General features: G+C 45.5%; 13 protein-coding genes across 13 annotated transcripts; 7 read left to right on the top strand and 6 right to left on the bottom strand.

Annotated features, from left to right (window-relative positions):
• Window positions 1-5901: 5901 nt before the first annotated feature.
• On the top strand, window positions 5902-6808 carry BU26DRAFT_556968 (uncharacterized protein; the record flags this gene model as incomplete). The annotated part of the gene is made up of 1 exon (XM_033832412.1): window positions 5902-6808. Exon 1 carries the CDS (start codon window positions 5993-5995, stop codon window positions 6806-6808), a length of 816 nt encoding a protein of 271 aa, XP_033675259.1. The 5' UTR covers window positions 5902-5992.
• Window positions 6809-7660: 852 nt separating this feature from the next.
• BU26DRAFT_385862 (uncharacterized protein) lies at window positions 7661-8059 on the top strand (the record flags this gene model as incomplete). Its single annotated transcript, XM_033822631.1, has 1 exon — window positions 7661-8059. A coding segment is annotated over one exon (399 nt), but the record flags the coding sequence as incomplete, so codon positions are not given.
• Window positions 8060-8497: 438 nt separating this feature from the next.
• Window positions 8498-9250, bottom strand: BU26DRAFT_572937 (uncharacterized protein; the record flags this gene model as incomplete). Its single annotated transcript, XM_033834285.1, has 3 exons — window positions 8498-8712; window positions 8799-8887; window positions 8943-9250. 3 exons carry the CDS (start codon window positions 9248-9250, stop codon window positions 8498-8500), a joined length of 612 nt encoding a protein of 203 aa, XP_033675261.1.
• Window positions 9251-9527: 277 nt separating this feature from the next.
• BU26DRAFT_572938 (calcium-translocating P-type ATPase) lies at window positions 9528-12262 on the bottom strand (the record flags this gene model as incomplete). The annotated part of the gene is made up of 6 exons (XM_033834286.1): window positions 9528-10043; window positions 10098-10313; window positions 10361-10728; window positions 10846-11485; window positions 11545-11975; window positions 12022-12262. The coding sequence occupies 6 exons, from the start codon at window positions 12260-12262 to the stop codon at window positions 9528-9530; spliced, it is 2412 nt and encodes an 803-aa protein (XP_033675262.1).
• A 315-nt stretch (window positions 12263-12577) lies between these two features.
• On the bottom strand, window positions 12578-13420 carry BU26DRAFT_443059 (uncharacterized protein; the record flags this gene model as incomplete). The annotated part of the gene is made up of 2 exons (XM_033824532.1): window positions 12578-13078; window positions 13154-13420. 2 exons carry the CDS (start codon window positions 13418-13420, stop codon window positions 12578-12580), a joined length of 768 nt encoding a protein of 255 aa, XP_033675263.1.
• A 719-nt stretch (window positions 13421-14139) lies between these two features.
• On the bottom strand, window positions 14140-14858 carry BU26DRAFT_611792 (uncharacterized protein; the record flags this gene model as incomplete). The annotated part of the gene is made up of 2 exons (XM_033836088.1): window positions 14611-14858; window positions 14140-14500 (listed from the first exon to the last, which is right to left on the bottom strand). The coding sequence occupies exons 1-2, from the start codon at window positions 14760-14762 to the stop codon at window positions 14140-14142; spliced, it is 513 nt and encodes a 170-aa protein (XP_033675264.1). The 5' UTR covers window positions 14763-14858.
• A 280-nt stretch (window positions 14859-15138) lies between these two features.
• On the top strand, window positions 15139-16786 carry BU26DRAFT_611793 (uncharacterized protein; the record flags this gene model as incomplete). The annotated part of the gene is made up of 3 exons (XM_033836089.1): window positions 15139-15313; window positions 15367-15750; window positions 15783-16786. 3 exons carry the CDS (start codon window positions 15139-15141, stop codon window positions 16784-16786), a joined length of 1563 nt encoding a protein of 520 aa, XP_033675265.1.
• A 1300-nt stretch (window positions 16787-18086) lies between these two features.
• Window positions 18087-18875, bottom strand: BU26DRAFT_443106 (uncharacterized protein; the record flags this gene model as incomplete). Its single annotated transcript, XM_033824534.1, has 3 exons — window positions 18087-18343; window positions 18394-18765; window positions 18812-18875. Coding segments are annotated over 3 exons (693 nt in total), but the record flags the coding sequence as incomplete, so codon positions are not given.
• A 929-nt stretch (window positions 18876-19804) lies between these two features.
• On the bottom strand, window positions 19805-20837 carry BU26DRAFT_572942 (uncharacterized protein; the record flags this gene model as incomplete). The annotated part of the gene is made up of 3 exons (XM_033834287.1): window positions 19805-20154; window positions 20237-20642; window positions 20733-20837. 3 exons carry the CDS (start codon window positions 20835-20837, stop codon window positions 19805-19807), a joined length of 861 nt encoding a protein of 286 aa, XP_033675267.1.
• Window positions 20838-21880: 1043 nt separating this feature from the next.
• BU26DRAFT_589707 (uncharacterized protein) lies at window positions 21881-23068 on the top strand (the record flags this gene model as incomplete). The annotated part of the gene is made up of 5 exons (XM_033834738.1): window positions 21881-22187; window positions 22243-22320; window positions 22379-22471; window positions 22527-22759; window positions 22818-23068. 5 exons carry the CDS (start codon window positions 21881-21883, stop codon window positions 22947-22949), a joined length of 843 nt encoding a protein of 280 aa, XP_033675268.1. The 3' UTR covers window positions 22950-23068.
• A 28-nt stretch (window positions 23069-23096) lies between these two features.
• On the top strand, window positions 23097-24156 carry BU26DRAFT_589711 (ankyrin; the record flags this gene model as incomplete). Its single annotated transcript, XM_033834739.1, has 3 exons — window positions 23097-23568; window positions 23622-23674; window positions 23726-24156. The coding sequence occupies exons 1-3, from the start codon at window positions 23393-23395 to the stop codon at window positions 24154-24156; spliced, it is 660 nt and encodes a 219-aa protein (XP_033675269.1). The 5' UTR covers window positions 23097-23392.
• Window positions 24157-25039: 883 nt separating this feature from the next.
• On the top strand, window positions 25040-25465 carry BU26DRAFT_443044 (uncharacterized protein; the record flags this gene model as incomplete). The annotated part of the gene is made up of 1 exon (XM_033824531.1): window positions 25040-25465. A coding segment is annotated over one exon (426 nt), but the record flags the coding sequence as incomplete, so codon positions are not given.
• A 354-nt stretch (window positions 25466-25819) lies between these two features.
• BU26DRAFT_536001 (uncharacterized protein) lies at window positions 25820-26674 on the top strand (the record flags this gene model as incomplete). The annotated part of the gene is made up of 1 exon (XM_033831321.1): window positions 25820-26674. The coding sequence occupies one exon, from the start codon at window positions 25820-25822 to the stop codon at window positions 26672-26674; it is 855 nt and encodes a 284-aa protein (XP_033675271.1).
• Between the last annotated feature and the right edge of the window lie 302 nt (window positions 26675-26976).

Here is a 26976-nt window from a genome sequence, read left to right on the forward strand (position 1 = left end):
CGTATAGTAATTAGAGTATTATACTCTCTATTCTATAGTCTAGTATTATTCTTAATAGTACTAGTATTCTATAGTATACTAATTCTATAGTTTAGTATAGTATTCTTTACTATAAACTTTCTTAACTAGCTTAGGTATTACTATTCTATTAGTTTCTTTCTTAGGCCTTAAGTTTATGTACGTAGCAACCTAGATTTTCTCGTTATCTAGTCTCTAGGTACTAATAGCTATTTTAACTATAGCTTTCTCTTCCTCTCTATAGATTACTAGAGAATAAGCTTAGTAGATATAGTTATATTCTAGGTAGTTACCTTTATATAACTAATATAGCTTCTACTATAGGCGTACTTTAATCTTCTAGTTATATAGAAATAGTCTAGAAAGTTTCTTTTCTTAGAATAACTTAGTTAGGTATACCTTATAGAAGAGGTTCTAGTACCTACCTCTTTCTACGCACCTTAGTTACTATTACCTAGCTTTTCTAGCTTTAGAGTTGTTTATAGAGAAGCCTTAGTAGATTTTCTAAACGTAGAAGTACACTTTCTTGTCTATAAGGTATTCTACTAATCTAGCTACTTTCTTAAGAGCGTCTAACGCCTTCTAGAATTCTTTATTAGTAAATAGAATATTCTAATATACGTATTAGCAGCTCTATACGTTATAGAATTCTACGTATATCTAGTACTATTATACGTTAATACGTTATTAGATAGTTTCTAGAGTAAGGTATTCTATATACGTAAGGTATTCTAGTATAATAGCTCTAACTTTAGTTAGATACTAACCTAAGTTAACCTTATCTCTCTAGTATATTATATAGCTATTATTATAGTATACTATCTATATAAAGCTATTATAATCTACCTAGATTATTCTAACTATTTTTCTTTTCTTTAGGTATTTTTACGTAAAGTGTTCTTTTTTGCTATAGACTAGGCATAGTTCTTTCTTAAAGTACTATACTTTTTTCTTATTTTATAGAGTTTATTTTCTCTTCTATAGAGTCTTAACCTAGTCTAGATCTATAGAGTCTCTCTAGAATATAGTCTATAGTTATCTTATTCTAACTATTAATAGTATAGAGTAGTCTCTACTCTATTAATATTCTAGGTTTTATTTATATTACTAGTTATTAATTTTTACTACTATTTCTATAGTATTACTTAGGTTTTCTAGTTATTTAGCGTGCGTAATATTGTTCTTAACTAACTTCTTTAACCTTTTATAGAAAAGTTCTACTAGTATAAGGTTATTCTAGTTTAGGTAAGCACTTAGCTACCTAAATATTACTACGTACTAGAATACTAATCTAGTTTACTATAGTCTAAATAGCTTCTCTTAGACTACCTTATACGCGTTAACCTCTCTAAACGTTTCTCTAAGGTGCTTTATAAACCTAGTTTAGCTTTTAAAGATTTTATCTATAGACTATTATGTTCTCTTTATATTACTTTTATTTTCTAGCTAGTCTAATATATAGAGTTTAGCCTATATAAGAGCTTCTTCTTCTATATTTATTATAGCTTCTAGAATCTTATCTTTATTCTATAGAAACGCTGTAGCGTTATATTATAGGTAGAGCTCTATAGCTACTAGAAATATATTAAGGTTTTCTCTTTTACTATTAAAGCGCCTAGATAGAGTAATCTTAGCTTAGGCCTAGCGCTTTACTATAGCTAGCTCTTCTACCTATTAAACGCTTATCTTCTAGAGTGCTATAATAACTTATTAGAGTTCTATAATCTATTTCTCTATAGTTAGCTTCTAGGCCTAGGCTTTTCTAGATTAAGTTCTAACTATTAATATAGTTATTCTACTCTTTAATATTAGGTAGTTATTTTATTATAAGCTATTCTCTTAACTAAGACTAAGGCTTACTTTTATAAGAGAAGGTAAGAGGTATACTTTAGGCTAGAATCTTTAGTAATAAAGAGGTAGAGGTAATAATACTATAAATTATAAGTTATAGTAGTAATTTAATAAATAAAGTAATAACTATAAGAAGCTATAAGAAGTAAGCTTCTTCTAGTTATATATATACGTCTTCTTAGCTAAATTAGGTACTAAGACCTAGCTCTTATAGATTCTCTAGATTAGGTTCTAATTTATAGATTAGGTTCTAATCTCTCTAATCTATCTAATCTACGTTACGTAACTCTAATTATTTCTATAACTCTATATATAATCTCTTATCTCGTAACTCTAGGCTTAGCCTGCTCTTTTCTCCGTTCTAGCTAGTTAGCTCTGTTTCTAATTCTGTAATCGTAACATATAAGCGAACCGCCTACAATTTCTTAGCAAGGAAAATTAACAAAAACTAACTTGTTTTTCTTAAATAACTAAGCGAAACCTTAATATTTTTGTATAGAAATTTAAATATATATTCTCTATAGTATATTATACCTTATAGTAAAGTTATACTAAGATATATTACGTAATTAAAAAGCTATACGTATTTAACTAACTTTTAAGAAAAAATCTAGTTTACTTCTAGTAAGTACTATTATATCTCTATAATAATCTATAAAACTTATAGTATATAGTATCTATAATATAATAAAGGTTTCTAGAAAACTTCTATAGCACTAGCTCTTCTAGGTATAGCGTAGTAAGAGATAGAACTTAGAAAAATAATTTCTTTAGAGTTTTCTCTTCTAACTATATATATATAGTTAATCTAGCTATATAAACTTATTAATTTATAAATTATAGTAGGCTTTAACTATATAGAGCTTATTAACTAATAATATAGTAGCTTTAAGTAGTTATTTAAAAGTAAAGCCTTTTTAGTAGTATAGTATAGAAAGAGAGAAATATACTAAAACTATCTTAAAATTATTACTTCTAAATAGATAGAAGGCTTATAATATATATAGACTTATAATATATAGCTTTATATAGCTAGATTATTTATATATATATATAGTTAGAAAAGAAAACTCTCTAAAGACTTTTTTAAAATTCTATCTCTTATTACGCTATACCTAGAAGAGCTAGCTCTATAAAAGTTTTCTAGAAACCTTTAGTATATTATAGATACTATATACTATAAGTTTTATATATTATTATAGAGATATAATAGTACTTACTAGAAGTAAACTAGATTTTTCTTAAAAGTTAGTTAAATACGTATAGCTTTTTAATTACGTAATATATCTTATTATAACTTTACTATAAGGTATAATATACTATAGAGAATATATATTTAAATTTCTAAAGAAATATATTAAGGTTTCGCTTAGTTATTTAAGAAAAACAAATTAATTTTCGTTAATTTTTATTACTAAGAGAAAGGTAGTTAGCTTACTTAAATAGTTAGTTTACTTATAAAGTACGTTAGTTATTTAAGAAAAGCTTATTAATTTTTTTTAATTTTTCTTACTAAGAAATTATAAGAAGTTTAGTAGTATAGAGCTTTTAGTAGTAAAGTATATTAAGATTTTACTTAATATACTTTATAAATAAATACTCTATATAAATAAACGCTCTATATAAATAAATACTCTATATAAATAAACGCTCTATATAAATAAATACTCTAAAAATACTAAGCTAGAAAAATTAAAAGGTTTTTCTTAAATAACTAAGTAAAACCTTAATATTTTTCTATAAACTTTTAAATATATATAGAACTATACTATATATTTCTTATTACGTAAGCTAAAAGTAAGCCTTTTTCTAAAAGTAGCTATTCTTTAAGTTTAAATCTTAATAGTACTAGTAAACCTTAATAATAATCTATAAAACTTTAATTATATATTATATACTATAGTATAAAGCCTTCTATAAAGTTTAGTAGCATTTAGCTTAGTAGTACTAGAGATATTTACTTAAAGAGTCTCTAATAAGAAGTTTAGAGGTTTCTTCTAGAAATAGATAGATATTACTAAGCTAGACGCTACTAAACCTTATAAAAGGCTTTATACTATACTATATAATATATATTTAAAGTTTTATAGATTATTATAATAGTTTACTAGTTCTTATAAGGTTTAAACTCTAAAAATAGCTACTTTTAGAAAAGACTTATTTTAAGCTTACGTAATAGAAAATATATAGTATAAATTTAATAGTAGATATATATAGTATAGATTAATATATATTTAAATTTTTATAGAAATATATTAAGGTTTTACTTAGTTATTTAAGAAAGACTTATAAATTCTTAGGCTTAGTATTTTTAGAGCGTTTATTTATATAGAGCGTTTATTTATAAAGTACGTTAAACGCTTTATACAAATAAACGCTCTAAAAATACTAAGCTAGAAAAATTAAAAAGTTTTTCTTAAATAACTAAGTAAAATCTTAATATTTTTCTATAAAAATTTAAATATATATAGAACTATACTATATATACCTTCTATTAAATTTATACTATATATTTCTTATTATATAAGCTAGAAGTAAGCTATTTTCTAAAAGTAGCTATTCTTAAACTTTAAATCTTATAAGTACTAGTAAACCTATATAATAAAGAATAAAATTTTAAATATATATTATATAGTATAGTATAAAGTCTTTTATAAGGTTTAGTAGTATCTAACTTAGTAATATCTATCTATTTCTAGAAGAAATCTCTAAACTACTTATTAGAAACTTTTTAAGCTAATATCTCTAGTATTACTAAGCTAAATACTATAAAACTTTATAAAAGACTTTATACTATAGTATATAATATATCTTTAAAGTTTTATAGTTTATTATTAAGGTTTACTAGTACTATTAAGATATAAACTTAAAGAATAGCTACTTTTAAAAAAAGAGTTACTTCTAGCTTACGTAATAGAAAATATATAGTATAAATTTAATAGAAGATATATATAGTATAGTTCTATATATATTAAAATTTTTATAGAAAAATATTAAGGTTTTACTTAGTTATTTAAGAAAAATCTTTTAATTTTTCTAGCTTAGTATTTTTAGAGTATTTATTTATAAAGTATATTAACGTACTTTATAAACAAACGCTCTATATAAATAAACGCTCTAAAAATACTAAGTCTAAGAATTAATAAGTCTTTCTTAAATAACTAAGTAAAATCTTAATATATTTCTATAAAAATTTAAATATATATTAATCTATACTATATATACCTACTATTAAATTTATACTATATATTTTCTATTACGTAAGCTTAAAATAAGTCTTTTCTAAAAGTAGCTATTCTTAGAGTTTAAACCTTATAAGAACTAGTAAACTATTATAATAATCTATAAAACTTTAAATATATATTATATAGTATAGTATAAAGCCTTTTATAAGGTTTAGTAGCGTCTAGCTTAGTAATATCTATCTATTTCTAGAAGAAACCTCTAAACTTCTTATTAGAGACTCTTTAAGTAAATATCTCTAGTACTACTAAGCTAAATACTACTAAACTTTATAGAAAGCTTTATACTATAGTATATAATATATAATTAAAGTTTTATAGATTATTATTAAGGTTTACTAGTACTATTAAGATTTAAACTTAAAGAATAGCTATTTTTAGAAAAAGACTTACTTCTAGCTTACGTAATAAGAAATATATAGTATAGTTCTATATATATTTAAAAGTTTATAGAAAAATATTAAGGTTTCGCTTAGTTATTTAAGAAAAACCTTTTAATTTTTCTAGCTTAGTATTTTTAGAGCGTTTATTTGTGTAGAGCGTTTGTTTATAAAGTATATTATTTATAAAGTACGTTAATTATTTAAGAAAAACACGTTAATTTTTATTAATTTTTCTTGCTAAGAAGTCGTGGGTAGTTTGCTTGTGTAAGCGGTTCGCTTGTAAAGTACGTTATACGCTAAGTAATCGTTTAGTTAGGTTTAGAAGACCTAGGCAAGGCTAGTTCTAACTTGGCGCGTGCGCAGAGTAACTAACCCCGTTAGAGGGCAAGTGACACGACCACGCAACGGCATCCGCTGTCTTAGAGCATCAACTCGCAACCTCTCCCGTATCACTTCTAGAACAAAAAGAAATCTAAAGATTACTGCACTCTGCAACCTATGGACCCGGTCCTAAACCTGTACGGGAAGATCGTTGAAGTTCGGAAACTCCCGATCAAAGAATACGTGGTGAGGGAGCGCAGCTTCACCAAACGCGAGCTTCTACCAGAGCAACTACAAAAAGGACCGGGCGAGAAACTATGGCTATGGAAATGGGGCAAGGAGCGTCTCCTTAACGAAGCCCACGCCTTAAATGTTGTCAGGCAACATACTAGCATTCCAGTGCCAGAGGTCTTGGACTACGGGGTGGATGACATGGGCCGCACTTTCGTCACAATGGAACGAATATACGGCATCACACTCGAAAGCATTGGGAAGGAATGTCGGATGCCGTCATCAGGACGAAAGGCCCATGTTTCTCATGGGGAATGCAAGATCTGCGCCGACACTGCCCACGCGAACACCGACATCTTTATCACCAACCACGTCCTTCCCCAGCTTAGACGGCTCACGTCTGACGTGACCGGGCTAGACGGCTTCGTCCTTCCACCGCCTCGCATCACCGAGACAGTTCCCAGGGCAGCCTGGCAGCCGATAACGTCGGCTAAAAGGGAATTCGTCTTCGTCCATGGGGACCTCGCTCGGCACAACATTATGATCTCGCCTGAGACCCTGGAGGTCACCTGTATCTTCGACTGGGAGCATGCGGGTTACTTTCCGCTTGAGCTGGAGGTAGATGCGTGGCGCATGAATCATAGCGAGTACTTCCAGCTATTTACGTGCCAGGAGAGAATTCAGAGGGAACTAGAGCTGATAGGGGGTAAAGGACGGCTTCCATCTTGTATGAAGGAGGGATTCATGTTACGTTCAGAGTAGTCCCTCATTCAGTTAAACTGCCGGCAGAATGTCAATCTCCTATATCCAAACTGAAAAACTGGCTAGAGAACAGGCATTTATGTAAAATGAGCAGTACAAAGCCCAGCTTTGCAACACAGGAGAGTGAGACTGGTGGATTCAACCGCAGAGCAACCTTGATCAGCGCCTTGGCCGGAAGCCAACACCTTAAAGCCTCCCCTGGCATCCACAGGCACTGTTGCTGCACTTCGCAAAGGCCGCCTTGTTGCAATTCGCATTCTGGCAGAGATAGACAGACGCGTTGTTTATTTGTCCGCAGTGCCAGCATGCTTTCTCCTCGTCAGCCCTGTGCATAGCCACGTCAGTATCAGACAGTCCAGATAAGGCGTCATGATAAGCGCTCACGGATCGCCGAGGTAAGAGTCGTCGCCTTGGTTGAGATAAGTTAGTAAATGCAGTTAGGATGGGGTGTGATGGACGAGCAAAGTGTGCCTTTGCTGACGAAGTTAAGAGGGACTAGGAGGCAGGACGGAGAGGTTGCCTAACCTTTGAAAATGGCATCATAGGGCTCTGGGTGGGTAAGGCCGCTGGCATTAAACGCGTCGCTTGCAACTTCGATTGGGTTTCTAATGGGAAGATCGTCTTCTCGGACCACTTCCGGATGTCCATCGCGGACTAGTACTCACCCCCGGCGGCGCTGTATATGACGTGAGAGAGGCGAGTTTGAAGAATGGGTTGTGGGTGGGATGTGAGGGACAGCATTGGGATCTGGTGGGCTCGTACTAGGGAGAGGTATGCCTTAGGCATTAATCTTGGCAGAGCTAGGTTTGCCAAGCCCTTCGCCTTGGGCGCAAAGACGTGCATCCGTGCCACTTTACTGATCGTAATCTCCGCCATGGACCATTCATTCTGATGCTTACCGACCTCCATCAAAGCAATATTTTCGTCAACAGCGACTGGCACATCACAGCGATAATTGATCTTGAGTGGGCATGTATTCTACCAATAGAGATGCAACATCCACCATATTGGTTGACCGGGACATCGATAGATAGACTCGTTAGAGAAGAATTCGAAGCTTTTAGGAGCGTACATGCAGAGTTCATGGCAGCCTTTGAAAGGGAAGAGCGGTCATTTGGAAAGGACGATATTCTACACTCCCAGATCATGCGCAAGGGCTGGGAAATCGGAAATTTCTGGTACTTCTCTGCGTTAGACTGTCTGAACGGGCTATACAGTCTCTACATGTCACATATTCAGAGGATATTTGCCCCCATCGAAGATTCTGGCCCCACCGGACCGTGTCGGCGTACTGGAGCCCTAAAAGGGCTAAGTTCATTGCCGCCAAACTCAAGGATAAGGAAGCGTATTCCAGTCGACTCCGCGAACCATTTGCGGCTGAATTTAATAGGCTTGAGATGGAGGACGACGCTACTAGTAACAAGGATGATACTGCTACCGAGCAAGGAGATGATACTGCTGCCGAAGAAATGGGATAATACTGCTACTAGTAAAGGAGGTAATACACATCCGTAGAGCATCTATTAATAGTTTATAATATTGGCATTGTCCGCTGGCTTATCTACGCTTCTACCACGCTTGGTCTGTTAGAGCAACTCGGTATCGGAGCATTCGTCTCACCATTTTTAAGGCTTCCAGCAATTGAGATAGGCGGGCTCCACCAGGAAGCCGTAATTATTTTGAGACCCTTCAACCGGTTTTCTCTTGTGCCGTCACAGCCTCAGCCTTTCGCTTAGCCTCAGCCTTCTCCTTGGCTTCTTTCAGCTCCTGATTTTCACGCCTCTTATCCTGAGCAGCCTTTCCAGAACTTGAGAGTTGCTCTTTAGTCGGCTCGTCGCTAAGGGCCAAAGCAAGTGCTCTTTTATCCTCGTTGCTCATAATAGCACTGAAGATCAACTTATAGGCTGACTAGTAAGCGCGAAGAATGTGGGATGGTCTGTGAGAACGTCAGAACGTGCGCAGCAATTTCCATATCATGAATCGTATATACAGCCGTTCCAGTCGTTATAGCGTGACGTTGGAATGGCAATATCCCAGTATACATTAGCTTGGAGCACAGGCAAGTACTCCGAGACTTCCCTAACGTGAACTTAGTCTGATGGTTATTGGAGGGAGACCTGTAATTAGATGGCACGGGGATTTGGAGGTGACGGAAGGTGACGGCGGTATAGCCGAGAGCGACGCAGAGCACCTCTCATGTCCGCCGTCAAACCGCGCCCTACCCCGCCGCTTTGCCCCCGAGGCCGCGTTCCCACGCTCGTGGTGTGCCATTCCCACTACCTGGACGGGGACATAGTCGACTACGATGTAGCCCTCACCATCTGCGGCATCATCTCCAACAACAACTAGAGCACCGACTAGTTCGCTCGCTCGTTCAGACGACAGCAGCAACGTGTGCGAGTGCGAGCGAGGTGCGCCGTTGGTCGCCGCCGATGGCGACATCTTCTACTTTGTCAGCCATTGCACCTGTTAGTCACAGCCACAGTCAATTCGCCGTGGCCGCGCGCTGCTGACAAGTTACTTTCTGTGAATCAACTCTAGGTTATCTTGTGGACATGAGCCAGTCTCGAGGCGATGCGACAAGCCGCTGGTTGAGGTGAAGGCCGCTTTATAGAAAGGGCATGGAAAGTTCTTGCCGAGATGGATATGTGAATTAAGATGCCAAGAGTAAAATAGGCGGCGATGGAAACAAGAACATAACATTTCAAAGGAGTATGACCTAATGTCCCTTCTCAATGACAGTCGCATCATTTTTAACCACAACAATTGGCGGCGTTATAGGCGTCGTCGGCGTCGTAGGCGCAGCAACGCGCGCAACAGCTGCAAACCACGGATCGGGGAAGTACCGGATAACGATAGCCCAGGGAATACACACGACACCAACAACAATAGATATGGCCCATTGAGTTCCGTCAATGCCGCCAGACTTGATCTGGAAAGCACGACCTCCAACGAAAATGATCACGATCTGCAGACCGACGATGAGAGCGACTATGCCAATAAAGTAGGGGTTGCGGTGGACGCCTTCGAACACATTGAGCCTGTTGTCGAGTCGCCGGTTGTTGAAGATGTTGAAGATTTGCATCCAGACGAAGGCGTTGAAGATGATGGTGTCGAGCTCGAGCTGCTTGTTTTGGTCGGAGAGGTCGTAGCCGAGAATGTCGCCACCAGCGAAGTAGAGGATGAAGATGGCGGCGAGCTTGTAGATGTTTTGACCCATGACCTGCTTCCACATCTGCGCATTTCGGTTAGCTAAGAGTAAGGTTATTGCGGAGGGGTGAGAGCTTACGGTTGTGGTGATGAGTGACTTGTCCTTGCCATGTGGAGGCCGGTTGAGTATTTCTTCCGTCGGTGGATCAGTGGCGAGCGCAAGCGCGGCGAAAGTATCCATGATCAGGTTGACCCAGAGTAGCTGTACAGCCTTGAGAACAGGCCGCATGTTAGGATCGTAGACGGCGGTGACAAAGGCCAGAATGACGGCGATGATGTTGACCGTGATTTGGAACTGGTATGATTAGCGCACGTTGATACAGAAGAGTGCCAGCTGCTTACCTGTAGAAACTTCTGAACCGCATCATTCACAGCGCGTCCCCACATGAGTGCAGTGATGATAGATGAGAAGTTGTCATCCATGAGAACAATCGCATAGGCCTCCTTTGCGACCTCAGTGCCCGCAATACCCATCGAAAAGCCAATGTTTGCGGCTTTCAGGGCGGGTGCATCGTTCGTGCCGTCACCCGTCACAGCAACAATATCTCCGAGCGCCTTGAGCCGCACGACAAGGATTCCCTTATCCTCCGGAGACGAGCGCGCGAGAACTTGAAGTCGGGGAAGAATCGCATCCATCTCATCCTCGGACAAACGCCGGAAGTTTGGACCTTCCATAACAACGCCTCCCTCTGTGTAAATGCCGCATTCAGCTGCGATGGTTCAGGCAGTCTCCATGTTATCGCCTGTCACCATGCGCACTCTAACGCCAGCGCCTTGAGCCTTGCGGACAGCAATCGGCACCCCTGGGCGAACGGGATCTTGAATACCGACGACTCCGAAGAACACAAGATCGCGCAGCACAGAGCCCATCTCGACGACGCCGCCCTCGTTCAGTTCGGCATTGGAAGGAGGCCATTGAGGGAAGTCCTGGTATACAAGTCCGATTGTCCTGAGGGATCGCTTCGCGTATTGATCGATTGTATCGCGCAGGGATTGCCGGTGGAATTTGGATAGCGGCTCAGCTTGAAGAGTTTCAAAGTCTGCATGGGACGTGCAGTATCCAAGAAGGATTTCGGAGGCGCCTTTGACGACCAGGCGGTACCTACTAGCCTTGAGCTTGACTACAGCCGCTATGCGCTTCTTTCTAGAGTCGAATGGCATCATATGCACGACATTCGCATTATTGCGGGTTTCAGAGAGAGACACCAGACCAAGGTAGTCCCTTGTGAGTTGTAACAGTGCGGTCTCGGTCTTCGATCCGACGAATACTGGTTTTCCCTCCTCTTCACCTTCAAATGCGGTGGCATTGATGGCTACAGACTGTATGAGGAGTTCCTTCGCTTCGGGGGTGACCTTCGAAGCCCATGCTGAGATCGTCTGGCTTTGGCTTGAAGTCACATCTGTGTCGTTCTGCGCAAAGCTCGTACCTCCGAAAGTACCTGCGACAACCGTCATCTTGTTTGTGGTCTGTACCAAGACGTCAGCGAATACTCGCAACTGCAACATGTTATTAGCGCATGACTTACCGAGGTTCCTGTCTTATCTGAGCAAATCGCCGTGGCGTTGCCCATCGTTTCACAAGCTCGCAGTACTCGCACAAGATTGTTCTCCTTCAGCATCCTCGCTGTCGCAAAAGCCAAGGCAAGGGTCACGGCTAGAGGTAGACCCTCTGGTACTGCGACAACGATGATTGTGACGGCGACGATCAGGATATCCATGAATGCAGAGCCCTTCTCGGTTGGGGTTCGGCTGTCGCTGGATAGACCACCCACAAACCGGAACAAAAGAATGAAGAAAAGAAGTACAGCAGCGGAACTTCCGATCTTTGCGATAGCCATGGCAAGTCTACCAAGCTTTACTTGGAGCGGGGTGGCCTCAAGCTCAGTACGGACCGACATCATAATCTTGCCGAAACTACTGTGAACACCGACGGAGGTAGCCATGAAGGTGCTGACCCCTGTAAACATCAGATTGGATTCAAATGGTCAACATGTATGACTTACCCTCAAGAACCTCCGCGCCGGATATTATAAAGGGGTCGAGGCCTCTCGTAGAATGACCAGACTCCAAGAGCTTCATGACGGCGCTGCCTAGAGTTTTGCGAATCGCATTCGATTCGCCCGTTGCGGAAGACTCGTCGCATTTGACATTGTGACCGTCGATGGACACGCCATCGACAGAGATGATATCTCCAGGTTCAAGGGATATAACATCTCCAACAAGCACATCATGGACGTTGATCATGATAGCTTTCCCTGACCTTTGGACCTTTATCTCCCGATCTTCCTTCTTCGCGTTGAGTCGGACGAATGCTTGCTCTTTTTGCCAGTCATTTAAAGCCGTTCCCAGCACCACAATGACGATGGCGATGCATATGGCAAGGCCCTCAACCCAATCGACCGGAGTCGCGGAACGGAACCGGGTGGATGTTCGGCGCTAAATGTTTCGTAAAGGCCGAGGGCCAAGGAGATAGCAGCGGCGATGGTGAGAACGATGAGGACCGATGTGACTTGCACACGGCTAGGTAGCTAGTCTGTACTGGTCACAATACAACATGTATCATTCTCTAATGTGATCCGAACGTCTTTTCTGATTCTCTTCTCTGAGCCATGCTTCGATCTTTCCCATAGCGATAATGTCATGCTGCTGCGCAGATGTGGTGTAATCCTCATCGATCCAGCCAGGCGTGCCTGCTGAAATAAGTTCTTCGCCAAACTTCTTGCATGACCCAAAGTCAAGTATAATTGGATTATCCTCAGCATCTAGGGCAATGTTGGTAGGATTGAGGTCGTTGTGCGCGAGTCCCAGGGAATGGAGGTGCTTAACACCAGCGCGAATGCCGTCCATACAAACCGCGACATCCAGATCACGCGGGACATTTTGATATCGATATTGCAACATGACATCGTACTTTTCGAGAGCGAGTCCGGTAATACGCCCACGTTTGACGGTACAGCCATGGTATCTAATGATGTTCGGGTGGCGATGTTGATCATGGTTGAGAAATTCGAGGATCTCGGCTTCTTCGAAAAGCATGCGCGGGACGAGTTTCAGCTCGTACTCATTTCCCGCGCACCAGACTTTGGGTCGTTTGATGTAATAGTTCTGCTGCTCGATTTGGTCCGACGCGACGACAGACATCCTTTTGTCGTGAAGCGGGTAGATCTTCTCATCGGGAATCCTTCGCAGCTCGCGTTTAAGAATCTCAACCGTCAAGTCGTACTTTCGGATTCCAGGTACCTCGCCAAACCAGACGGTGTTATCTTTGTCGATGTAGGCAAAGCTTGAGCGGAGGAATTTTCCTGTTTCATACTCCTCGACTTCGCTGAGAGTCGTCAAATCCCTCTTGGAACGAATATCAGGACATGTGGATGAGTGCCGCTCAGGCTCGTCGACAGCCATGTTAAAGTCTGGCATAATTGCTGTGTGCGCTTCCTTGCTGTAGGTGTATAAAGTGCGGGATAGACTGTGCAAAGAGTGAATGTTAACGGCTAGAACAGTATCGCGTTCCTACGGTTGTTGTTCGGCATGATTATGTAACTAGCGTGAGGCTGTGCCATACCCGCTAAGCCAGCCAGTCGGTGGCACCTCTCATTAACAGACCCCATATTGAAACCGCCTTACAGAAACATGCCGCTGCCTGAGCTTCCGATGCGTCTATGCTATCATTGCAAGGCAATAAACAACAAATCGGTCCAAAATTGCACTTCTTGCGGGAGAGTAGCGTTTCAACCTTGCTACGCACCTGCCCACTGAGTGGAGACGGTGCAACATTATACCTTCCAACGACTCCATTTCGTTCTTGCCATCGATTGAAGCTCGGGATCCATGTGTCTTGTCGGGGAATTGACTAGGGCTTGGTTTGAGTTGACGGACGAGACTCTCACTTGTGTAGCTTCATTATTTCCTTCACGCTATGTCTGCTTTGATAGCAATGTCCGTCCCTACTGCATGTGCGCGAGAGATTTATCGGGCAAATTGAGACTTGGCGAGCCTGCTTACGACGGGTATGATTAATCTGCAAATGCAATCCTCTCTTCACGCGATGAACATGACGACCCGCATAATACACGTGGCTTCAATAACCCATGTGGTTCGCATTGCAGCTAAAACTAATACCGCTAGGCCTCAACATGGGCCGTAAGCCTACGCATTCGCTCCTTGTCATTGTAAAGGTCATCGTACTCCTTCCGTGAACGGAACCACATCTGAAGCTCTGGAACGAAGTAACCAGCATGCTCCCAATCGAGAAGTGCGACAGGTTGCAGAGTCTCCCGATGAACCAAAACGTTGTGGTCGATCAGGTCGCCGTGACAGAAGACACGATTCCCCTTATATGACTCGTTCGATACCCACTTCGGTCTCTTGTCGTCCTCCAGGGCCAATGGCGGCGGTATGATTTTGCTCTGAAACCCTGCCGTAGTCGAGCGAAGGGAATTAAGCTGCGGCAGCACCTTGTTCTTAATGAACCATGCGACATTGCTTATTGCTATTTTCCCGCAAGTATAGCATCCCCCCCGTTGTTATGCTTCTGGCCTATTGGCATCCGGCACTGGTTTCCGACAGAGTCGCATGAAATGCCGTCAACCTACGCTGTCTCAAGATATGCCTCCCCTTTCGCGTTCCATCCAGAGGACAGGACCTTGGGCACCGGAATTGTGGTGTTCTTGGAAATGAAGTCGAGCACAGCACTCTCGTTCAAAATGCGTTCAGCGTTAAAGGGCATAAGTTTCCATTCATCCATGTTGGAAGGACGAATTGCGACTTTAATGAAGCTTCCCGGAGTTATGAGGTACTTTCTGGTGCGTGTTTCATACCAGAGGCTCGCTTTGGCTGTAGGATCTTCCATTTATCTCTCGGGACAGCAGGGGGGGGGATAGTAGAATTGTGTGGTGGGAGGCTGGGTCCACCGGCGATGAGGGAGGAGAAACATGTGCGAGGTTCGCATGCATGGGCGTCAGCGGCAAGTACCCGCGGGAGCCGCGCCACCCGCTGGGTGAAACGAGCACAGACCTCGGCACGCTTCAAGCTTGTTTCCGATGCGGCGGGCTAGATGCTGCTTGGCGCTCTTGGCGTTCCTGGTGCCCCGCCGTGGCGCTTCGCCTCGCGCCAAGAAAACCATGCAGCCGCTCCCGCGCCAATCCTCCACACAACCACCGACTCTTCATAACCACCTCAACGCTCCCTTCGTGCCGCTCGACATGCCCGCGCCACTCGAAAAGCTTGATTCCGGCTCCGGAGGACCATCGCGAAAGAAACGACGTCTGCCCTGGGACGTAGACGTACCGGCGAGCTGTTCGTATCCTCGGCCCCTCCCTTCGAAATGCCTGTCGCTAACTTCAGAGCAGCGAAGCGCCAACGACGTATCGAAGCCCTTGACGCACCGCACAGCAGCCAGCCTACAGATAAGAAACCGTTCGTCGAGGATTGGTTGTCCAAGTCCTCGTGGTCGCGGAAACGGAAGCGGTCGGCCAAACAATCCGACAAACAATCCGACGAACAGTCCGACGAACGGCCAAACGAACGGCCGGACATCATGCCTCGCCCTGACCCTCTTCCCTCGCCGCTCGATACTGCTACGACGTCCTCTGGAAGGTCGGCCAAGTCCACCGCAAGCGTGCGCGACCCCGATTATAGACGGTCTTTAGGATACCGCAACATCTACATTGAGAAAAATGACCCGCCTCCCGAGCTCATCCAGCGAGCGCGGAATATCATATCGCTCCGCGGCAGTCGCCCGAGATAGACCATGGCACCATTGCAGGCATAAGGAAGAACATACGAAAGAATCGGGACAAGGGGGAGGAGGATGTCAAAATTCAGATAGCCGCATCTGTTATTCCGGGCTTCAACGCAATCCCCGATGAGAGGCTGGAACGGAGTCCCGGTCAGCTGTGGTATAACTCTGTTCCTATTCCTGATGATCCGGATACCCGTTTGGGACCGGCTCCCCTGCTGCTACCGAAGCCTAAACCCGATCTCGCCTTTGGATACTCTGAGCACGCTTTCAGTCCCTCTGAGCTTCGGACCATCGAGCTTCTAGTACAAAGCCCCCGTGGAAAGAGCTTCGCTTCGCCCGACGGGGTGCTTCTATTTCCGTTCCTCATATTCGAAATCAAATCGCAGGCGAAGGAGGAATCGCTTTATACGGGAACAAACCAAGCCGCTGGTGCTGGCGCCATTGCTATGAATGGCATTCTGAAGTTATGGTCTCGCAGTTTTGGCCTAGATAGTTTCGATTTCAACGAGCCTCGGGTCTTCTCAGTAACTATGGACCAAAGCGTCTTGTCTCTGAACGTCCACTGGATAGGCAATAAACCAGACACCAATCAAATCAGCTACAATCTCGATGAAGTGTCAATATGCCTCCTAAAATATAGAGATAGCATACAAGACCTAAAAGACGCGATCAAGAACATATGCGACCATTTCGCTAATGAACCCCTAAAAGAAATCCATACTGGCCTTGCTGAGTATCGGAAAAAACTCATCGCAAGCAGGGACGCAGAATCTGCGGAGAGGACTCAGGACGGCGTTGAATTCCGTGCGCCACGTGAGCGACCGAGAGGGGACAAAACACCACGACCACCGAGCAAAAAAGCGAAACAGAAGGCAGCCGCCGGCAAGAAAGGACGTGTGGCTCACGAGGTGGAAGAAGAAACATATGGAAGGCGGCAGACGCGGGCGTCGACGCAGAAGGGACAAAAGCAGGTCGATGTCCAAGCCACAGGTGTTCGCACAAGATGGAGGGCCCTCGCCACTGATTAATAATGGAGAAATGGTTTTAAGGACAATTGGCGCTAGCTTTTGATTTGCCGTAACCAGAATAAAGCATCGAGATTTCCTCTCACTCTGGTGAATTGAGAATAAGAGTCAAAATTCTATAATTTCGCTACAATTCAAATGAGGGACTGCAACCATCTTCTATCAGCTTCTAAGAAAAGAGTGTCGGCGGTGAACTACCATGCAAGGGCACCTGTACAGTGGCTGTACAGTTGAAGGCCCTGGGTCGTGGACTCAAGCATACTTTCGCTCCTTAATGAGTTTCTCCACCCTCTTCTCAACCTCCTCCTTCAACTCTTCCAACGCCCCCAAAAGCGGAATACCATATTCTTCACAAACCATCTGCACATTTCCCCTCTTCCAAAATCCCTCCGGGCAACAAACCACCAACTTCCGTCCACTGGCATGCAAGCCCAATTCCAACTGACTAATTGGCGCCTTAGTGCCAGGCTCCAAATAAAGAGCAATCACGTCCGACATGTTGAGGTGGTCCATTTCCCATTTGACTTGCGTATTAAACTGAGGCTGCGAGATGTCTTGCTTCTAGGTGCAGTCATAGTCATCGCGGCGCGGGTTGAGGAGTGTGATAGGCAGATGCGATAACTCCTCACAAAGCTTCGCCTGCCATTTCGTTGCATCATCCATCTCGATACTGCCTGCTAGGAAGACACATGGCCCTTTGAGAACAGGCTAGACCGGCGGCATGCAGACGACAGCGCAGGAGTTGGACGTTTGGTTCTGCATTGTTCAGGTTTCGATGAGGACGTTCGAGATTGTGAGAGATTGGTCAAAGACTTGTTGTATATGGATGCTGACAATGAAAAGGTATGAGATGGTGCTGATATTTGTCTTGAGTGTGGAAGGTAATGTACATATTCCTCTACGTACCCAGGCCTTTTATATTCGATTTCTGCTCCGCGAAAGGCTGACATTCTACGCACTGAATACACCCACATCATCTCCGCATTGACCTCAATCCGCCTCAATTCATGCCCCATGCAGCCCAGCTACTTATTTGGCCCAGGGACCGCCCTAAGTGGTCTTATGCTTTCCATCCATATGGGCTGATTTTGGTACCTACAAGCTCGACAAACCAATGATATGTTACCTTTTCGGAGGCAGCGTCTTCAAATTGCTCTTGCGGCCGAATAAATCTGCCTGGGTTGAGATCATCTGAGCCGTCTCCGCCTCAAATGACGAACCGAAATGATATCCGAGTAGGCATCATCTTCATGCAATGTGGCTAGGGCAGCTAGAGGAGCAGGTTGCATGTTCACTCGCCACATTAACTACAAGGCTGTGTTATAGCTATTGAAATATCATGACATGTTATTGAACAATGTATGGGGATGGCGTGGTGCCTCAGCATTTCTGGTCCTTCTAAAAATACTCCTGTCTTTACCTTTTCCAACACCAGAATCACTTCGTCCAACCCTTGGAAGCACTGTAGAACGATGCCCCTGAAATAATCTGCAGAAGCCGCATAGCTCCTGACTTGACTCTGGAGTTGCCGTTGCGAGATATGGAGCTGACAGACCTGTTCTTCTGCTCACTCTATGCGTTCCGATTCTACAGTGGCTTTTTGCCTCCACTCAAGTAATTCCTGAGAGAGCTTAGCATTTTCTCCGTTGATTTAGTCAATCTTGGAAGAGAAGCTGATTTCTGGACATTGAAGCTATATCTCTTATTAATTTGTGGCGCTCCAGATATGCTATAGTTTCTTACCGATACGAGAGAGTCCGGGCCGTCCCTATTAGGTACTTTTGAGGGTACAGCTTCAAAAGTCACCCCCACCCCTTCACATAATAGTCTATAAACTCCTATCGAGTGCTCGCTTATATTTTTTGAAAATGCACTTGAGAGGAGGTGTTCTTTTTCTGGCAGGATTTTCCAAGTGTACGGATCAGCCGCGTTTGGATGAAGCCGAACCTCTGACGGCTTTATGGGAATACCTAATCTCCCCTCTGAGATATTTTAGTTCCTGTCTTGCAGTAGAACTGCGGGTCTTACGAATATGCCTCGACAGTCTCTCTCGGCACTCGACCGTAAGCCTTCGACGCTCAATATTACTCTGTCATATCGGAGTCATGTTGGCTTGTGACTTACAATGAGGAGTGAATTCAAGAAGCAGGTATACGATAAGAGCTCCTTCCAGCCCGTATCCCATAGGGGGACCATTTTCGGGACTAGATAACTAAAACTGTTCATAGAAGTCTTTATTTAGCTTCAGTCACGTGAACGTGTGATGCCCTAAACGGCGGAGATCTGCTAAATAAAAAATACATTCTAGAGGGGCTCAATTTTGTACCACGACCGGTTCAATAGTATGCTGATAAGGCGTGGAGCCAGAGTTTAAAAACGATCACCTCGCTGACGTAATCAAGTAGGGGTCTAAATTTAGAATCCAGAGTACTAAACTCTGGAGTACTTCGAAGTGTAGTACTACAAACTGGAGTGCTCTTAAAGTTATTGCTGGATTCTGGAGCACTCATCGTTGTAGTACTTAAAACCATCATACTACAAAGCGAAGTGCTCTGGAAATCATCACTACAACTCGAAGTGCTCCCCATTTTAGTACGAAATACCGGAGTACTCGGTTCCTTAGTAGTGCAAAGTAGCGCACTACATAGCCGAGTGCGCTGGAATCTAGTGCTACCGATTGGAGTACTTTAGAATGCGCAATCAGATTTTGAAGCTCTTGGTCTTGCCCGACTTTCTAGGCTCCCTCTTCGGAAGTCACATCTCTTCTCTGGCATGAGCCTCTCTTTGAGCAGGATATACTTCATCTACTGACTTATCGTGTAAATGTTCTCTATCTTTATCCTATAAAATGCTCTCGAGAGGCGTTACTCAACTAGCAAGCCCTCCGCTCGCCTCTATGAGCAACTTCACTCTATCATCAATGAGAAGTGAAGGCAAACCGTGAAATGAGTCAGCATCACGGTACAGTGAGAGAAAGTGGTAGAGAAACAAATGATATGAATTGTCAAACACTCTATATACTCAGCAGTACGTAACAGTGAAACCTCCCTCGATAACCATGCGCTTCACCTTCCTACCGCGAACCGTATCCTCTTCCTCCTGGTCCGCTATTCGCTTCTTGAAGCCACCGTTTCCGCGAGCGCTGCCGCCGAAAGTGATTCGAGAAGGCGCCGGCTTGAAGAGCGTTTCAATAAAAGCCGCTATGTCCCGGGGATGACCCATCCCGTGCGCGTTCCCGAGGGGACGTTTCTCAATAGACTGGACAAAGGGCTCACATAATAACCCAGAATTCGAAGTGTGGATGAAGCTTAGATCTGGCTTGCGGAATTGATGTTGGGAATGGACGAGTGGGCTTGCAGGAGTGGTGACGTCTTCATCGTTCTTCTTTTAGTTTTCTGTATTGTTTTGTCAGTATATAGTCGCCTCACTGTTATGGGAAAGGGGACAACTCACCTAGTTTTGCCATATGGTAAGCAGTGATGCAATATAGCATATAGTTTATCTCAACAGAATTGCGAGTCGGTGCCGCGGCCCACATCGTCTGTAGCATCTCACAGAAGCGTTGGTACTTGATGTGCTTGGACTCATCTCCTGAGTCGCTCTCTTGAACAGGAGCCACCCTCTCCCTCTCCCCCTCCCCCTCCTCCTCCTCCTCCTTCTTATAGTTTTTTCCTTCTTCAAATTCCTCGATAATGATGGCGGTCTCCAGGGAGGCACCGTCCCGTACACCCGCCGTAATCGGTTCGGTCTTCTCGTAGATATTGAATACGGTCTGGCCAGGAATATGTTCCAAATCGTCGCCATCAGCATCGTGATGCTTCTCTTGTTCTGGCCGAACGATACCCTGAGGTTCAAGTTCCTAGATATCAGGAAATTCAACTTCATAGTCAGTGTCGGGCTCGGTTGAGGAATACTCGTCCATCGCCTTGTAAGTAAGTGGACTTTAAACAAGCTCCTCAGCCGCTTCCTTGTCTTCATGGACTGATGTCGACGGCCTTATGGGAAAGGACCTCGTGAGAGGTTGGGAGAACTCCGGGTTGAGGGTGGATGGCATGGTGAGGTTCTGCTGGAATAAAGTTCAGGAGGTATAGCTCATTGTTCGAGGAGTGTTGTGTGAAGATAAAGTTGAGATGGGATTTAGAAGCACTTGTGAGAGCCTGCACGGTAGATATATAATATTTTCCTGAGGCTTTGCATGAGCAACCGTGGCTTGGGTGGACGCTGAGAGCCACGGCATATCAGGGCATAAATCCATCAGTGGCGTAGAGTGCTGCATGAAGTCGCCTGATAGTCACACGGGCAGGTATCAGCGTTACTCCCTTGTCAATATTGCTCCTTCGTAGATCAAACCTTGTCAAGCTGATTCGGCGCGGCTCTCACTCCCGCTCAATAGTTCACTCTCATCAAAGCGGGGCCCACACCTCCGCCCTTCCGGTCCCACAGGAAGACACGATAACTGCCTACTATACCCACGATGTCCGGCCATTCGTGGCATCTGCATGAATGCAAGACAAATCCTGCTGTGGCTTGTCATGTGCGGTGGGCCTATAGCCTCGTCACGTCTATGCGCCTGCATTCACATCTCTATACCCACCAATTACCTCCCAGCGCTCATTCCGTAGGCGCCAGCATGGTATCTGCGCCTCGAAGGATTCTTTGGCCGCTACAATGTCGCTTCAGGATGTTTCAGAGGTGAGGGTTCCGCATGGCGTTGGCGATCCATGGCTCAATTAGGTTGCCATATTCGGGTAGGGATAGACCCATAATCATGAGAACAGCCACTCGAAGTCATGCGGCGCGGCCGAGAAAAGGATGCTTTCCGAAGAGCGAACATATAAATCAAGCAGCTCCGCTGTTCAGTGGCTTGAAAACCTGTCATCACATCATCAGCATCAGCACAATCAGTTCCGCTCCACCCGCTTCTTAGTTCACTCCCCGCCAGTCTCTCAAAGTTTACCTTACCCATTTTCAGATCCTGAAACTTGATAATGGCCTCTCAATCCTCCCCAGTCCACCTTCAAGGAAAGGCGACCGATAGCTCCCGTCTTCGCCGTGACGTGAAGGTCCTCCAAAGACCAAGAAGACCTCGACTACGAGATGCCAGCTATTTCTGACTACGATTCCGAGGACGATTTTAACAATTTTCTCAACGAGGATGATGACGATGACGACGATGACGACGATGACGACGATAACGATGCAACTGACGTCGAGGACGAAGATTTGACGATACAGCGTAGTCCCAGGAAGGCAGGAGCCGATCATGAAGAAGAGAAGGGGCCGCAAACTGAAGCGAGGTTCAATTTCCAGCCTAATCCTTTTTGTTTTCCCATTCAGGAAACCTTGGCCAGTTTTCCTTCTGTTCCGGCAAACCTGGATCGCGTACATGAAACCCACGGCGAATGTAAGTTATAACACCACGATTCATGTGGCTCAGAAGCATGCTTATAATAGAATAGTTAAGGGTTCATTTCTGGGCGCCATCATGGCCATGCTTGACGAAATGGAAGAAAGTTTGGAGCTGAGAACCATTGGGGGTGAGTTACGACGTGGCATTGGATACGGCTTATCTGCAATATACTAATATGAGTACAGGAGGAAGGGCAATCCCCACGAAACACGTTATGGAGTACACTTCGGCTTTCAGAGACTGCGTCAAGCAAAATCTCGTTCAACTATATGTCAAACGTATGTTACGTCACGGGGCTGAGTACGCTTTACAAGCATGCTAACACCAATACAGGTGGCCGAACCCCACCTAGCCTTGACGGCTTGAGATCCAATCACCCTCTTGGACGAATCCTTGTCGCGCCGCCATCCTCCCCCGAGCGGGCATCAGTTCCAAAGCAGGAGACTTCCAATCGTATGCCAATGGACCGGGCGTATGAAGCCCTCCTCATCGCCCAGCTTACGCGCGCGAGAATCAACGGGCCGGGAGAGAACAAGGAGAATTGCTCTTGCCAACGTTGCAAAACGGTCAGTTACCAATGGCTTTGCGTAGCTCTATAGTGTACTAAGGATGTTTTCCTTCCAGCCTATCCTCCCCACCGGTCGTCGTGTTCCTCTGGGAGCACTTTTCCGTAGACCCCAGGTGGAGGAACATCGCGTGAAGAAACAAATCAATGGACTGAACATCGAAGTATCTGTTAACGTGGTCTCCGATTGATCAGCTTGCAAATTCGACCTCTTCACTCAGGTTTGTGGTTTCGATGGTTCCTCAGATTCTGTGCCAAGAACTAACACGTGACTGATACCCCGCCCTGCATAACCTACATCTTCCTCCCTCATCCTACAGTGTTGCCACCTCCTTGGATAAAGTCCGCACAACTTCTCTGATACCTGCTTCCGTACAACGGTCGCAGCAAGAACAAGCTACCAAACTCCCTTCAACCTGCAAAGATGGACACCCCTCCACCATTGTCAGAACTGTTAGCCGGCCCACGCTGGTACCGGCCTGAAGAAGAATTGGCGCTGTGTTCTCAAGCCGCTCTGCGAGGAGACCTCAACGAAGTGTAGAGACTAGCTCACTGGCTCTTATATGAGCTTCGACTGCCGCCGGACGTAACACAGCCGTCGCCGTCGTGGCTGTTCGGCTCGCTTGACGCAGCTATGGAAGCCAAGAATGTCGAAATCATGCGATTCCTTCTCGATCTGAACGTTGTTAAAGGCGATCTCCCGGTCGAGTGTGCTGTGCGTATGCGCTCGTTTGAAGCGCTAGAGGTGTTCCTCGAGTATGGATTGGATATAAATAAACCACTCCGCCGGAACGAACCCCCTGTGTTGTGGTATGCTCTCCAAATCCAACGGACTGTGTACAGTATCGCTGACAGCCTTTTAGTATTGCTATCTATCGCGATGATAGAGAGATGATCGACTGGCTTCTCGACCACGGTGCCGACCCTAACGCACGCTGCGTTTAGGATTACACCCCGACGTCTATAGCTGTATACATCGCCCCTCTCAACACTATAGACTACTTGTTCTCTCGAGGAGCCGATATTCACTGTGGCCAACTCCTCCACCATGCCGCCCATAGGCCAAGGCCAGATGCGCTAGCCGTGGTCCGTCGACTTGTGGAGTTGGGTGCTCCCATCAACGAAATCAAATACGAAAAAGAAGCGAATGTATACTGGGAGCGGGAGCCATTTGGCCTTGGGACACCACTCCACCGCGCCGCGGAGTTTGGGAAGGCTGACGTCGTCGAGTACCTTTTGGAGCACGGGGCCGATCCCTTGAAATTGGATAGCAAAGGGAAAACGCCTCGCTTCTGGGCTGAGGAAAAGAAGCACGCAGAAGCGGCTCGCATTCTCGGGGAAGCGGAAGATCGACGATCAGGCACGCGTCCTCGCCCCACGGAGACTAGTAATTTATAGCTCCCGTAGCATTTGATGATACAGGGGAGCGATCCTTGGGGATGAACTGGTGGTGCAGGCTGGGAGTACCGAACATAGTCTGTTCGGTGTCGATCCTATGTACAGTATCTACATCTAGGAGTTTTGGGATATCCAGTCAAGGTTTCGAGAGGGCCGTTGCTAATCGGCACACCCCAAAATGTTACCTAATTATTTGGATCATTCTGCCTAAGGCATACCTAATCCAGAACCTCATCCACAACCTCTGATTGGCCCCAATTTTTCAAGCGACAAAGTGCAAGCAGCAACAAGCCACACCCTATCAAAATCGCTAAGCTCATCATGTAGGTCTTCCATCTTATCTCGATAGCTGGGCGATTGCTGGATGGTCGATGCTGGCTGCGCAACCAGCCACCGCTCGCACAAGCATGTCCAGCCGAAAGGGTTTGCAAACACGCATAAATCGCGCCCCCAAGGGCTGCGAGGGTCAAACCTCCACCTTCCTACCAGGGATCGGGTGATTCAAGGACGCCTGCGGTCTCACGTAGAGGCGGTCCACAACGGCGGCTGTGAGCCAATAGATCTCCGTAGCTGAATGATATGCCACCCGCTCTGCCATCGCTAGACGTCAGCGAACCGCTCAACGACAGCCGCCGAGAAGTCGGGCCATCGCATCCCAGGTGCCCTACTGCAGCTGTCCGTGCGGGGTAAGGGCCCCGCGAGTTGTGTATAAATACCCCGCGCGATCCCGCGGTCGAAGGATATAGGTCTCTTGCCAAACTCAACGGCTTACTACCCATCGCATCACACTATCCACAGTCTCCAGACAGCAGACAGCCCAAATCTCCTTCTCTGTCAATCCAGACATAACATCATCCTCAACATAGCAGACGTCCTCAACAGCGCGGACATGGCTGCACGCTACAACGGCCTGCCCAGTCTCGTGGATTCCGACTCGGCTTTCGCCAAGCCAGCCTCCCTTAGCCGCGACTCTATCTTGAAGCTCATGGCCCCTATCTTTGCCAAGTGGAATTATAAGCATGGTCTCGCTCTCGTCCATAGGCACTGCGAAATCAAGCCGGAGGAGATCATGCTGGCCACCGGGGATGTCTGCCAGCCGGCGAACGTCTCCAAGGCCGGGGAGTTTTATCCCGAGCGTTGGCTCTCCAACGGAAAGCCATACGAATTCACCACGCGACCTACGGTTCCACCGCTTGCGGAGCTCTTGGCCGAATTCCTGCCACTCGCCAAGGCGGCAGGCCTGGAGGACGTGCTTGGTATCTATCACATCGACGAGGGTAGTAAGCCAGGCGGGGCGGGCGGGTTGTGATTGGGACGCTCGCCGGGGACCAAACAGATGCCTTGTGCGACCTATGCGACGTCGCGCCAAGCCCGATTGGGTCGCCTGCTCGAACGACGGTGCGCCTATTGGCTCGATCGATGCTGCCTCTCACGCGGCGTTCACCGCCAAAGTGCGAGAGCAGAAAAATATCGGTCGGGCGCGCACCTGTCCGATCTTCGACTCTCCCGACCACCACGACCACCAATGGCCACCAAGACCTATCCAGACTTTAGCGACCAAGTGAAGCAGGCTCGATCCCGGTATCAAGAACTCCGCGACCGCACGAATCTCAGCAATGGCGTCATCGACGTGAACCTGCGTAAGCAGGATGGGAGGGAGTTTATGGTTTACTGGTACGAGGACGGCACCGACACCGAGAAAGGCCAATGCGTGCGTATCTGGGACGTCCCCGGCACCCTATCGGGCGACATTCTTCGCCTCCGTCGTAACCTACCGCAGAGGAAGTGCCATTTCGAAATCGACGGCGACACGATCCGCGCTCTGCCCGAGTACCTGGAGCCCCGCGAGCCGATCGACGACTCCGAGGACATCAGCGAGCTCGTCGCCAGCCTTCCACTCGTCGAGGTCGACAAGAAACGGCACTTTGTGAAGAAGGGGACTTATCGAAGCGAGATCCGTAACCTACTCGCATGCCAGGGCGGCGAGTGTCCCGGCCAGCCGCTCTCGCAACACATCATCCAGCTCTTGGGCCGATCGGACAAGGGCGAGCTCGTCTTCGAGAAGATGTCCACTCGCCCCTTCATCCTTCCACAGTTCTCGGACCTGGCCACCTACAAGCGCTGGTTGCTACACCTCCTGGATGCTCTCCAGACCCTCCACTCCCTCGGCATCGTCCACCGTGACATACGTGTCGAAAATGTCGTCTTCTCTCGTGACGGCAAGCGTTTGGTAGTGTGCGATCTCGAGGAGCACTGGGGAGTGCGGAACGCGCCTGAGCTAGTGCCGGAAGTGTTAGATGCCGGCTGGTCTCCCGAGTCTGATGTGTACGATATCGGCCACTTCATTGAATGCATGGTGTATGCGAACGCGCCACTTACCAGACAGGTAGAGTGGCCGGTCCCCGCACCGCTCGATGCAATCGTCGCGGCATGCATGTGCGAGGTGCCCGAAGACCGCCCAACGGTGAAGCAACTGCGCGCCATGGTGGAAGCCATCGAGACGGATGCTGAGTGGTGAAGATGGCTGGTAGTGAAGGGCGCTTTACCATTTTGGACCGCGATTGCGATCGCAACCGCCAGGCTAGATATCGTGGCTAGCACCATAGCTAACTCCTTTTATGCATGGCTTCGCCCTAGAATGAGTTAGAACTCGCGGCCTGTGGTTTCGCCCGCCTGGACAAATTGTAGTTGTGCCACCTCCTTAAGCGTTCGAATTCAGGCTTATCTCTGTCCCGTTCTGCTTGCCCTGGTGCCTCGGCCAATCCAGAATCTTCTCTAGGCCAGAAAACAAGTACGGAGTTCAATTCATGCCGCCAGCCC

This window comes from Trematosphaeria pertusa (genome assembly GCF_010094035.1).
Source record: "Trematosphaeria pertusa strain CBS 122368 unplaced genomic scaffold BU26scaffold_34, whole genome shotgun sequence".
In the NCBI taxonomy this organism is placed as follows: Eukaryota; Fungi; Ascomycota; class Dothideomycetes; order Pleosporales; family Trematosphaeriaceae; genus Trematosphaeria; species Trematosphaeria pertusa.